The sequence below is a fragment of the Yarrowia lipolytica genome, chromosome 1D (genome assembly GCF_001761485.1).
Source record: "Yarrowia lipolytica chromosome 1D, complete sequence".
In the NCBI taxonomy this organism is placed as follows: Eukaryota; Fungi; Ascomycota; class Dipodascomycetes; order Dipodascales; genus Yarrowia; species Yarrowia lipolytica.
Genome location: NC_090773.1, coordinates 2,358,881 through 2,372,087, shown reverse-complemented (window position 1 = coordinate 2,372,087; position 13,207 = coordinate 2,358,881). Strand labels below are relative to the sequence as shown.

The 13,207-nt window shown below is 46.4% G+C and overlaps 6 protein-coding genes across 6 annotated transcripts; 3 read left to right on the top strand and 3 right to left on the bottom strand.

The window, feature by feature from the left end:
• Window positions 1-4: 4 nt before the first annotated feature.
• Window positions 5-2,824, bottom strand: YALI1_D23693g (uncharacterized protein; the record flags this gene model as incomplete). Its single annotated transcript, XM_503002.3, has 1 exon — window positions 5-2,824. The coding sequence occupies one exon, from the start codon at window positions 2,822-2,824 to the stop codon at window positions 5-7; it is 2,820 nt and encodes a 939-aa protein (XP_503002.1).
• A 497-nt stretch (window positions 2,825-3,321) lies between these two features.
• On the top strand, window positions 3,322-4,833 carry YALI1_D23688g (uncharacterized protein; the record flags this gene model as incomplete). Its single annotated transcript, XM_503001.3, has 1 exon — window positions 3,322-4,833. One exon carries the CDS (start codon window positions 3,322-3,324, stop codon window positions 4,831-4,833), a length of 1,512 nt encoding a protein of 503 aa, XP_503001.3.
• Window positions 4,834-4,848: 15 nt separating this feature from the next.
• YALI1_D23668g (uncharacterized protein) lies at window positions 4,849-5,311 on the bottom strand (the record flags this gene model as incomplete). Its single annotated transcript, XM_066094260.2, has 2 exons — window positions 4,849-4,895; window positions 4,948-5,311. 2 exons carry the CDS (start codon window positions 5,309-5,311, stop codon window positions 4,849-4,851), a joined length of 411 nt encoding a protein of 136 aa, XP_065950332.2.
• An 863-nt stretch (window positions 5,312-6,174) lies between these two features.
• Window positions 6,175-6,939, top strand: YALI1_D23653g (uncharacterized protein; the record flags this gene model as incomplete). Its single annotated transcript, XM_503000.3, has 2 exons — window positions 6,175-6,237; window positions 6,742-6,939. The coding sequence occupies 2 exons, from the start codon at window positions 6,175-6,177 to the stop codon at window positions 6,937-6,939; spliced, it is 261 nt and encodes an 86-aa protein (XP_503000.2).
• A 2,303-nt stretch (window positions 6,940-9,242) lies between these two features.
• Window positions 9,243-9,926, bottom strand: YALI1_D23622g (uncharacterized protein; the record flags this gene model as incomplete). The annotated part of the gene is made up of 2 exons (XM_068282772.1): window positions 9,243-9,455; window positions 9,783-9,926. The coding sequence occupies 2 exons, from the start codon at window positions 9,924-9,926 to the stop codon at window positions 9,243-9,245; spliced, it is 357 nt and encodes a 118-aa protein (XP_068138873.1).
• An 871-nt stretch (window positions 9,927-10,797) lies between these two features.
• Window positions 10,798-11,125, top strand: YALI1_D23612g (uncharacterized protein; the record flags this gene model as incomplete). The annotated part of the gene is made up of 2 exons (XM_068282771.1): window positions 10,798-10,861; window positions 10,908-11,125. The coding sequence occupies 2 exons, from the start codon at window positions 10,798-10,800 to the stop codon at window positions 11,123-11,125; spliced, it is 282 nt and encodes a 93-aa protein (XP_068138872.1).
• Window positions 11,126-13,207: the final 2,082 nt, after the last annotated feature.

Below are 13,207 nucleotides of genomic sequence, written 5' to 3'. Positions count from 1 at the left end.
CCAGTTAAATACTGTTACACAAACAGCTGCAATTCGGAACAGGACAAACATCGTGCTTGGAAAACCATTTCTGCACATGACCCGCATGCATGCCATGATTGCAGCTCAGACAGAAGCTGAACCAATGCGAAAACTGGTGGAAAGCAAAGTTGTTCTTCTCCTGCTCAACGCGGGTGTCTGGCATAGCTTCTCCCATGGTCAGCAGACACACGGCACACCGAGGAAGAGGCGAGTTGCAATGCGGGCACTTTGCAGATGGAGTAGACGTAGTTGCGGGCTTAGACTCGTCCTTGAAAATGTTCTTGTTGCAGTATGAGCACCGAAGAAACACCTGTCGAGGCTTGGTGACCGCAGTAACCGATCCAGAGGAATTCTGGCTCAGCTTGGTACGCGCAATATCAAACAAAGCACGTTCCTTGAACATTCCCCACTGGTTGAGCAGCTGCTGGTACGACAGAATCCACTGCGAGTACCGCTCATCCTCAAAGAACCGAGGAGCTCCAAACGAGGTCAACAGCGCTGCCGTTTGGATATCACCAGTTCGATCCACATAAGACTGTAGCAGATCAACTGCCCGGGGAGTGATTCCGGTCAAAATAATGCCTTCCAGCTCTCCTCTGCTAACAGCCTGATCCCCCAGTCGGTTCAGATAACTGGTGAGATCATTGTCGGGAAGGAACCGAAGAGCCACACCCAGGCGTTCCTTGAGAGGCAAAGAAGACTCAGCAAGCACATCCAGCCAGTCTCCATCGGCTATATAGGCGAAAATGGCCCGAAAATAGGCATTGTCCAGCTCAGAAGCAAGCCGTCGACACTGCTCTCGCCAGGAAGAGTTGGCATTTGTAGATTGAGACAGATATCCTGAAATGGCGGTCGAAATGATTCGATGCCGCTCCTTCTTGGACCCAGCAAGACACTGGACAGCTCGCTCCACGTTGCCATGGAACACCGCCCAACCTGCTGCCTTCTCGTACTCGCCCTTACCTTCGGCTTTCTGGATCTCGGCTTCAAGCTTGTCGTAGGAGAAATCCCAACCAGCAACATACAAGCATAGTTGTCGTTGGAACTGCTTCTTTGTGCCCGCCACAGACGCGGAGATGTAAATCTTGCGTGTGAACTCCGTCTCCATCGCCAGCTGAATAGCCTGGGCAAACTGGGACTCCGTAGCGTCCTTTTTCAATAATCGATTCTGCTGCAGAGCAAGACCCTGGACACCCTGCCACACGTCCAGAATGCCCTCGTAGCCAAGGTCAAAGAATTCAGAGACAACTGACCGGTCAATATCGGCCTTTTGGGCCCGCGAAATCCACTTCCACGTGTTTTTCAGATGGGCAGGCCAGAGACTGTGATTGTGGCTCTTGAGCAGACTCTTGTTGGTAGCAGTGTCGAGTCCGTAGCCGGCCAGAGCTCGTTTTCGAATGATGGTGGAGATGTCGTTATCCAAAATGTCTCTGAGCTTCATCAGCCCGATCTGAGAGTCGTTGCTGTAGTTACGAGCACGTGGGGAGGGCTCTTCTTCGTCAGAAGACACGTCTGGAGAAACCACCGAAACGACAGATTCGCGCTGATTTTTGAAATCGACTTCTCGGACTTCATCACTGGGCGTCTCAAAAAACACGTTCGTGGCATTGCTGAACGTGAGGGTGTTCAGGGGATCGAACCGCAGAACCTCGGGCGACTCCTTGGGCCGGAAACAGTACACCTGGCCTGTTCGTCGCATGCAAATGTATTCGACAGGACACTTTTCAGGCTCGGCGTGGATGTAGTCGAAGCCCAGAAGCTTGTCGAGCGGCATCTCCACGTCCTTGGACGACCGCACAAACAGGTATTTGTCAAGAGAAGCTGTGGGGTCAGACGGTGGCTTTTGGAAGTCGAAAAACCGATTCTGAGACGTACTTGATGTGGGCTCGTTGTTCTGTTGATTCTGATACACGTCATCATCACTTCGAACAGCCAGACCGATATCGATTCGACGAATGGACGAGTCTGTGTTTCCATAGACGGTCATTTCTCCCCGTCTGGTGGTGCAATATCTCAAGTGAGTAGCGTTCGCTTTTCTGGGGAGTTCGGAAAGAAGACGTGGAAATAGTAGCATCGGCTCGTTTGACGAGTTTCCTCCGGGCTGTCGCAGTTGACGTCGATCCCAGACGGCCATGCTTCCATCTTCTCCGTAGGATGCAAAGTAGTTGGGTTCGTGGGGGTAGGTGGTGATTCCTAGAGTGCATCGAGTGGCACACTGGTACAGAGGAGTTCCGGATCTGGTGTCGATTTCACGCAACAGCTTGTATGAGCCACAGAGCACGTTATGAGTCCTGGGGATGAACTCCAGACTCGACACAATCTCGTTCGGGAGATAGGTGCTGAGAGGAGTGATATTGCCGCCCTCCACAACAGCATTGACGTCCCAGATATGCAGGCAGTTGTCGTTACGTGTCTTTTCCAGTCCCGCCGCGAGAATTCCATTGTCAGAGAAGGCTAGAGCGTTGCAGGTTCGGCTCTGTTTGGAGCGTAGTTTGACCACCTGCGACTCGGGGTTGTTGATGTCGAATAGAAGCACCGATCCGTTGAGCTGCGCCACAGAAATGATGCCCTTGTTGACGGGCGAGTATGCCGAGCAGTGGATCGCCGAAAAGCCGCTTCGATACCTGATCTTCTCTGGCTCGGTGAAGCTGTCTTTGAAGAACGATTTGTGATTGAGGGGAAGTTGGTAAAGCGACACCTCGTCTCGGGTAGGCGACACGCCGATGATGTGGTGTCCGTCGACGCCGGGACCAGGAAGAGAGTCCCATTGGTACGCGTGAGCGATTGATCCAAAAGTCGTCATCTTGTTGGGGATGACCTGAGTTGGGTATTGGCTCGTAGAATCGTCAATTTACGTCCGCTTCGAATTCTGAAAGTAGCGGTGAGGTCAGCAGAGATGTAGCTATGTCGCGTCTTGGTTTGGGCCCTGGGTCGACTCTGCTTGTCGAAATCCGGGGATGCTGTGATGTAGTCCGGAGATGTAGGGTGATAATGATAGTGCATGGCGCCTAGAGTCGGATGTTATCGTGAGTTCGATTCGGGCTGGAGAACACAATGTGTTTTGCTTAGCAGTAGGAGAGTATACGAGATAGCCCAAGGGGTAAGACGTATAAACGACAGCGAGGGTCATTCGACAAGATTTTCGACTCAGCAAAAACCCACAATCGTCTGTAGAACTGACAGTGTAGTCCTCCACACCATCAACTAGTCAATTAAAAAGCCAAGTAATATCCCAACTAAACGTAGCTGGAAGATTAGCTACTAAACAAGGTTACAGTGTGCATCTCAAATCATTTTTTTATGCACCTGATTTTCAACACCGTTTTCAGTGTCTCCGCTACTCCGACACTGCTCTCAAAAATGCTCAGAGCACAGTACAAGGTTTGTACAGGCCGGCAGACGCGGCTCCTGCACTCGGCCTACGTGCTGCGAAAAAAATCCGACTATGAAGACACCTTTATTGGCGAGTTTGAACCTCCCTCCACCAAGGCTAGGGGTTCGTTCAAGGACCCGTTTGCTGCATTCAAGAAAGCCACGAAAGAGCAGGGCGACGATCCCCTGACATTTAGCAAGTTCTCTTTCAACGACGACAACCTGGACAGCTCAGATATCGGTTTCGACGATTTCAGCTCCGGATTTAACAAGACCAACCGATTCAAATTCGATGCCATGGAGGACGAGACCAAGGCATTCGACGCGCTTGGCCAAGACGATCACAACAATGCCACGTTCGACTGGTCCGGCGGATTCGATCAATGGGGAAAGTCTGATATGTTCCCCGAAGAGCCTAAGAACCGATATGTCATGCCCCAGAACCTGGATATGTCGCCGTTGAGAGGCAACAGCGACCAAATAAGTACACACGTTATTCCCCCGTCCGAGTTTGGAGGAGCTCTGGGGAGCTCTGCGCCGTTTGAAAAGATTTTTGCAAAAGTTATGGGGGAAGAAGCGGCTACGGAGACAGCAACAGGAGCAGGAACGCCACCAATGTCACATGAGTCTGAGTACGAGTCCCGTGAAACCGCAAACTTGGATGCTATCAGACAAGCCAGTGGAGTCGAGCTTTCCTCTATCAACTCGCCATATGTGAATCTGTTCAACTCTGGTGTTCCTGACATGTTTGTTGAGATCTGTGCCGAGCCCGATATGGATGTTCGACATGATCGGATTGATTCTCTGGATCTCAAGGAATGTACCGAGGTGGAAATTGCTATGATGGAGCAACTCAAGAAGCTGATTCGATTGGATTCTGACTACGATATTCTTGAGTTCATGAACAAGCAGCTCGATGAGATCGAGGACATTGGCCAGAGCAGAAAAAACCTCCCCTCTGAACTGCCGCCTGTGGCTGCCGGGTTCCCTCTTCTGCTCAACGAGTCTCTGCAGCTTCTGGTGGAGAAGTTCGAGTCCCCTGCTGACTCCGTGGCTCTGTTTGACGCCGTCAAAACCCGTTCCGGCAACCTCTACTTTGCTACCGTGTCCACAGACGTGTACTTCACTATGATCAGGATTGTGTGGGAGTTCTACCGAGATCTTTCCACGCTGTCGGTGCTCGCGTCAGACATTGCGTTGATGAATATCAAATCTCGAGCCTTGATCAAGGCAATGGAGGACATTGAGCGAGACTGCTACAAGACGTTGGAGTCGCGCAAGCGACGGGTGCCCGAGTATGAGGAGTCCATCACTGCGCGGGTGCATGCCGAGACCCTGCGGCGGTTTTCGCTCATTATTAACTACCTGAGACGAGGACTCAGAATGAAGGACAATCGGCAGAGAGCGTTCCGATTGAGAGGAGAAGTTTGTACATATTAATTCGCATTTTACTACTTAAGCGGGTGGAGACTTTAGAATGGCAATTCTTGTGAGACGCAGTTCTAGTGACGCATCTGTGTGAGTGTATTATAGAGCTCTCACCCTCCATCAGACCCAGGTTTTCCAGGGAAAGAAGCCCCGTTCCATCTTGCGATACATTTCCACAACATTGAAGAGCCAACTGAGGAAGCGACTCGTACATGTGCAGCAGATCTGCTCGCCTCTGAGGGTCAACGTAGAGAGTGTAGGCCAAGTAGGCGACTCCAAGGGAGATAGCAGGGTCCATGATGGAGATCAGAGCCATGCTTCCACTTGACTGGATGGCTCCAGACGCCACCATCAACTGCTGGGCATCGGCCAGAAGCTTGAATACCTTCATACAGTTGGCCAAGTAGTAGAGAACCTGGTTGACCGCTACTTGATTGGAGGTGTAAGATTCCGGGACCAGACATTTGACGACAGCGTAGTATTCGTACATTTGAGACGCTGACGAGGATAGAACTTTTCGCGGGCAGGTATCCTTGCTTTATACGATAGTTCTCTGATAGCGTCTGGGCATGGTTGCTGCATTCGCCTCTGAGATCGAGACCACGAACGGTGGGCTACTGCTTCGAGATGGGTGAGTAGAGCGCGAGGTCCAGAACCAGATTGGGGTCTCAACATCCATATTATGGAGACAGTATCTCCAAGTACACGGCACTTGTACAAGACCTGGCTGCAAGTGTCTCAACAACAACTGACGCCATGTTGGAGTCAATGATGAGATATTGGAGCCCATCTAGGTGTCATGACTAGTCCGTGTCAGTTACCAAAGATCCAGCCCCCGTTCTAACCGATCTGGATCATAGCCAGTGAACAACCGATCTGGATACATACTGTAGTCAGAATGCTCATTTCTGGCTGAAGTCACGAGAACGAAAATCATGTAAAAGAGTGATGATCAAAGAGTGATGATCATTTATCTCGAAATTGTCGCCGAAATAATCACACTTTCGTTGACGTTTCCACTAATGGCAAACATTAGTTGACTTTGCAGTTGGTCCACCCATGCTTACGTAATATGCAACATGGGAAAGGCGTCTGAAGAATGAACAAAGAGTCGACGTTAACAGTGGCGGATTTGGGCAATTGTAGATAAGAATCACCACCCAGAAAACAACCGGAGGAGTTTGCCAAAGGTGTGGGTCTGGCCCATTGGGTCATATCCCTAACCCTGTGGTTCAAGACACGCTGATTGGTCCCAGGGCGGAGCAAGGCAGCTTTTTGGCTTTTTGACTTTTGGCGATATTGTCGTTGTTGCCAAAACCTCACTCACGGTCCATACCACCTTCAATTTGCATCATGTCTTCCACAACTGTCGCCCAGACCCGCAAGTCTGCCTCTGAGAACCTGCTTAACGACAAGGTGAGTATTATTGACGGCTGATTGGCTTGAGAATTGATGATGAGGGAGATAGTGGATGAACGGCGGTGGGAGGGTAGGGGCCTATTACTGCGCTCCTGTCTGGTGGCATTGGTTGTGTCGTGGTGTTGGGTGGAGTTGCTGTCAAAGAAGGAGATGGGAAAGAGGGAATTGGCACAGATGGACAAACATTGATGGTTGTCTGACGCCACGGCCCAGGCTGATTGTCAATAAAACCGCTTTACTGGCAATATCTCCAATATGGCCTCATTTTGATCCACCCAACAGAAGGCAACAGTGAGGAAAGTGGGGGCAATCGTCATGTCTAAAGCCCGAAATAAGGCTACGATATGTCCTGTGATCAATGCCAATTGAAGGACACGTCATGAGAACTGACTTCGGACCTGACCATACCACTGACATGACCATACCACTCGCATCATACCACTCGCATCACACCTCGACATGGGTGACACTGTCGCAACCAACCTGCAATTACTAACTCAGTGGGACGTTGTCATCTCCAACACCCTGGTCAAGACCGGACTCGGTTTCGGCGCCGGCGTTCTTGCCTCCGTTCTTTTCTTCAAGCGACGAACCTTCCCCGTGTGGCTCGGAATCGGCTTTGGAGCTGGACGAGGTGTCGCCGAGGGAGACGTCATTTTCCGACAGAGTGACGCTGGAGTCCGATCTGTTCGGGCTTAAAAATAGGTAATTATTATAGATTGACACGACCACGGAGTGTTAGACCTGACGTGAATCAGTGGTGCATATCGACAAAAAACACAGCCATAGGATACATATGTATCACCATTCTTCTGGCCTAGACGACTGCATATCACCATATTTATTGGCTTGGACGACTGCATAATACAGCATATTGTAGTACATATACGCCCTTGAGCCACAATAGAAGGTAGAGAGGAGTTTATGGCTGTATTCTCCTGATCCAGAGCTTTCGAATGATGCTATTTTCGTGTCCATATTTCCAATTCTGGGGGAGTTGTAGTCAGTGTCGTGTATAGTACATACATACATACTCTCCACTACAGTTCAAAGGTACTCAGATGGCCAGAACAAAACGAATGGAGAATCGGAGAGTACAAAGAGATAGCTCTGGACCCGCTATATCCAAATATCCACTTTTCTCGCTTCATTCGGACCAATTGCGCCTCCCCAAATCGGCGTGTTAACCCCGTTTAACTCCGTCGCACTGTAACCAGAGCAGCAACCAGTGAATTGACCATCGAGAACGGTATTGATGTTGAGACGGTTGTTATCTAGACATCTTCCTCTGGCGATGATTGTTGCCAAAAACGAATTTCTATACAACAAATACTTAACCACTTACATATCGCTCAGGAAAGTCTACACACAGTGGTGGAGGACTAATTGTAGACCGAGCACGCCATCTGATTGACCAAAACCAGCTGAGTGAATTGGTCCCTCAGAATGGAAACTGGTGGTTAGTCACCCACGTCAAGGGACCATTCTACAGGTTATGAGTCCATTCAGCGTCCCCGAGGTCCCGAATTGAGTCTTTATTGGTCTTCTGTCAATCTCCTTGCGGACGACGTTGTATTACCAGCTGTACCTGGTACTATCAACCGAGTCATGTCTTGGTTGAACAGGATTCCTAGATCAATGCTCTGGAGATGTTTTCTCTACATCTTAGACTGCTTCCTCTTCTACCAGACACCGGCCAGAACAGTGATATCGTGTATAGAACTGGGCATTAGTCACTCTTGCCTCTGGTGCCCTGTAGTCGGTAGATATAAAACGGTCTTGTAGTGCTGGAGCTCCTACTACAACTGTTTTGAATGAAATCGGTTAAAAAATATATATATATTAAATAAATAAAATAAATAAAAAAAAATAAAAATAAAAATAAAAAATAAAAAAAAAAAAAAAAATAAAAATAAAAATAAAAATAAAAAAAAAAAAATAAAAAAAAAAAAAAATAAAAATAAAAATAAAAATAAAAATAAAAATAAAAATAAAAATAAAAAAAAAAAATAAAAATAAAAATAAAAAAAAAAATAAAAAAAAATAAAAATAAAAATAAAAATAAAATAAAAAATAAAAATAAAAATAAAAAAAAAAAAAAAAATAAAAATAAAAAAAAAAAAATAAAAAATAAAAATAAAAATAAAAATAAAAATAAAAAATAAAAATATAAATATAAATATAAATATAAAAAAATAAAAAAAAATAAAAAAAAATATAAATAAAAATATAAATAAAAAAAAAATGAAAAGGAAATTAAAAATTAAAAAAACATAAAAAATATTAATACTAAAAAAAAATTTCTAAAAAAACCCACATCAACTGCCCCCCCAGTACCTCTCACAACACCTATTGACATCGTACTCTCACGAAACAGAACAAGCCGGACTACTACAAAATACTGCAGCCTCAAACTCCCTCCACAATGTCTCACAATACGCCATTGTGTGTTTAATCTTGTGCTGAAAGGGAAAAGTGCAAGAGAAACGTCGAGGAAGATCGTCGACTCCACTTTACTAGTGCCCACATCACGTGACCTGGCCTGCAAAAATACTACTAGAAAATACTACTAAAACTAAAAGTTCCGCAATGTAACGCGATGAACCGGTCTCATCACCATCATCGCCGTCCATCCCCCAATTTCATACAAGTAGACTTTGGCTGAACAAACTGAAACTCCATCTGACTCCAACTGAAACGCGAAATGGAACTTACATCAACCCCAAAGGGTTTCACTACGATAGAGGCGATAGGTAATGATGGAGTAGACAAGTGAGTAAGGATACAAGTATAATATCGCACTAGCCCAGCGCTCACAGACTTCGAGTACTCGCTCTGTAGTCTTGTCCCGCCATTCCTTCACCCTCACCCTCACCCTCACCTCACCCTCACCTCACCCTCACCTCACCCCACCTCCACTCGTCAATCAAATATTAATGTTACTACTATACATGTCTACCGTTGTGCTGCGTCGTCCGTGTGTTAGGCCCTGAGCCTGTCGCTTAGAAGAGACAGTCGAGACACAGACAGCAGGCCAGACCAGCGCACAGTCCGCAGCAGCAGTCGTTGTTGCCGCCCTGGGGCTGCTGCTGCTGCACGTAGACGGGCTGGGGAGGACCCTGCTGGTAGTACTGTGGCTGCTGGTAGCCTCCCTGTTGGTAGCCCTGCTGGTATCCGCCCTGGCCATAGGCCTGTTGAGGCTGCTGGGGAGCGTACTAGGTTAGTATGGTTAGGTGCGAGTTCGCAAACCAGTGCAAACCGAGTGCAAACCGAGTTCAAACCGAGTGCAAACCGAGTTCAAACCGAGTGCCTGTTTGGGGCCCCTGTGGGGATGGGAGGGGAGTGCGACAGAACCGCTGGGGCGCTGTAGAGAGGTTGTGGTCATGTGCCTTCATCACCCTTCATCACCCTTCATGCGCACTTCGCAGTGACATACAGGAGACTTGCGCAATGCTGACACACGCACGCTCCACAGGCATGATAGTGTCAGAGAGATGCCACATCGCATCCGACGTTCCCATCTCAGTCGACATGACACCCACCTGAGCCAATAGCGACACCCAACTGGGTCTCTCCCATTGGCCAACCGCTCCACTGACCCACGACATGACCTTCCAATTTGGGCAAAGCTTGTCGACCTGTAGGTTGTGCGGCGATCGGAGAACCCTACTGGAGTCTGTGAACATGAACACAGACACAACCACTGTCACCGCGGAAATTGCACTCGTTGCTTTATCGGTCGGCGATACACAAACGAAATCTCCACTCCGCCTATCACCCTCTGCTTGTCACCTTTCCCATCTCTCTCCTCCCTCGCCAATCCCATTCCCACTTCGGTTTGGGTCTGTGTTTGGGTCATCACCACTCCCCTGTTGTGTGTAACGCGCGCTTCTGCTTCTCAATCATACTCACGTATCCAGACATGTTGTGTATGTGTGTGTGTGTGTTTGTGTCGGTAGATTCGGTCGGGTCGGTGGTTCAACTGGCTCGTGTGATGGCAGTTGAGGGAGTCACTTGGTGGCGTGTAGTGGTTGTGGAGTGCACGGCGACCTCGCTCCTATATAATGTTTTGGAGTGTGTCAACACGGAAACTTTATTTGGACAGGGTGGCTACCACTGGGGTTCGAACCGGCCAAGGGCTCTAATTCGGGAAGGAGACGGCCGATTGCCGATTTTGACGCGGGAATCGCAACTATTGTTGCACCACGAGCAAAACTGCATTTTCAGAATCGCCCCAGCGCCTCTCGTCGCCCTTCTAACGACCCCCCAATCTCTCCCTGGATTAGGGGGCTAACATTCGCCGTCACCATGCAGCTATTCTGCATAGAAACCCAAAATAGTTCCAGACCAGGGTCTATTTATAGGTGGAGAAAATCTTGATGACCTTCTGACGAGAGTCGACCTCGTTTTATCGCCAAAATACCAGCTCCAGGAGCTCCCAGAAGCCTGTGGGAATGTCACAGCACTTCAACTTTGAAAATCTGCCCCAAAATTACACAACAGGACCCGAAAAACCCCCACCAAGGCCAAAATCCTCCCACCGTTCACCTGCTCCACATGTCTCACCAGAATGAAAAGTGCATAGTTGTACAGCCCAGACTCGTGATATTCACCCTATCATGTGACATTGTCCAATTCTCGACATAATCTCGATCTACAGCCCACAGTCACGTGCCACATTACGCCTCAAAATCCACAGCCCGAATCACCAGCCCAAAATGCCCGTTTTCTGACCATGAACTCTGTGGAAATACGATCTTGGCAGATACGAGATTACCACACGATAGATAGACAAGGGATGGATGGGGGGACGGTAAAAACGGGCTTGAAACCGGCGAAAAAGAACAACACGACGAAAAAAGGCGTTTTTCCGGCAGTTGGATGACTAATACTGCCCCAAAAGTCAGATATACATACCACACAACCCCTACTTGTAGATGAATTTATTTTTATTATTAGTCTAGTATGTTTTCAGACAAAAATTACATAGTCTGAAAAAAACATAGCCTGGAAAAAAACATAGCCTGGAAAAAAACATAGCCTGGATTTATTTAAAAAAAAAAAATATCCAGAAATAAATGGTCCACGAAAGATACGAGCAGACTGCAAAAAGGCAATGGTGCTCCAGACTTGGAAGTGGTACCAAAATGATCCCTAAATTCTGCTCAACAGGAACATATAACAATATTCCACCATCGCCATACCAAAATGTTCCGTGATTTCACTTTGAAAACCGGATACTTTTTTTTTTTTTTTTTTTTTTTTTTTTTTCTATTTTTTCTATTTTTTTCACAAAATTAGGTTGCACTAATAACCGACTCCCAAAAAGAAAGACAGCCAAATAGGAAATCTTAAAAGCTCGGAAACGGACGTTGGAGAGACCCGAGACCCGAGCCCAAGGGAGGCGGGGTCACGTGATGCGACTTCTTGAGCATATATAATTGTTTGGTTTTTCCCTGTGTTTCTGTTTTCGCCTACACAGGCTCTCTGCGGCTCGCTCCGCAGCTCGCTCCGCCTCTTGTACACTGCCCTGCGGCTGAGTGTGATGCGGAGAAGTGCGCATTCGCAGATTCGGCAAAGTCAAATTTGCAAAATGGATTTTCGGCGAGATTTTGGACGGGTAGAAATGCTGTTATTATAGTTTGAATTATACTGTTGTGTTTTTTGGGTCTGTCCGAGTCGTTTGGAATTGGTCGCGTCTCGATAGCAGTATTTTTCGCTCTTTTAGAGAGATCTATCTCGCGCTACTCGTACTTGTAGGTAGTTTCGGCTCGGGAATGGAACATGCACCGAATGGGCGATCCGAGAGAAATGTGATCACGTGGTGGATGTCATGTGGTGGATGTCACGTGAGAGAGAGAGAGAGAGCAAAAAGACGTTCTAGGAGTTACGGAGAGGGGGTATTGTGGTGGATGTGTTAGTCCTGTTTTCGTGGTCTATTTTGTTAGGCGTGAGATTCGAACTCACAACATGATGAAGAATACAAAGTGCGTTTGGCCCCTCAGTTCGATTCCTCTGTTTTCCCAATTTTACTGCAATATCTGGAGGAGAATGCAAGCCTACAGTACTTGTAGTCTAATTAAAAAATAGAACGAAAAAATAAATAAAAAATAAAAAATAGAAAAACATAGGAAAAAAAAAAAACATTGGAAAAATAGAAAAACATTGGAAAAAAAAAACATAGGAAAAAAAAAAAACATTGGAAAAATAGAAAAACATTGGAAAAAAGAAAAACATTGGAAAAAATAAAAAAAGGAAAATAGAAAAACATTGGAAAAATAAAAAACATTGGAAAAATAGAAAAACATTGGAAAAATAGAAAAACATGAAAAATAGAAAAACATTGGAAAAATAGAAAACATTGGAAAAAAAAAAAACATTAGAAAAGAAAAAATAGAAAAATTGGAAGTTCTCATGGAAAAAACAAAGCATATCATATTACTACAAGTAGCTCCAAAAGATTGGATGACGGTGTCGGATCATTCTGGAATTGTATGAAACACATAACTAATATGTATATGTCGTAAAATCATCAATAAAAACTGCTAAACTTGAAAACCCGATACTTGATCGTATAAGATATAATTTATCCAGTTCATATTACCCATTTCACTCCCTGATAATCTCCAGAGTGTATGTTTAGTATTGCTAGCTTCTCAATTAAGAAGTGTGCTAGATTGCATTCCAGACGGTATAAGGGGTGAAGAACGAGATCAGTGTGCTTGGTATGGGATTACTACGAGTATATGTACTGTCTTAATCAACTCCAATCGATTTTTTGTCTTGTTTTGACAACTTTTGACCCCTTTGAAAATGTCAACATAGACATCCAGTTTAATTGACATAATTTGGAGTTACAAGAAGAGATTTGAACCTGAAAAGAGTCCTTCAATCACGCTCAAATTGCAGACAATCCCAAATGAACAGCTTGTCATCACTTTACCAAACCTATACTCGTGCCATAGTC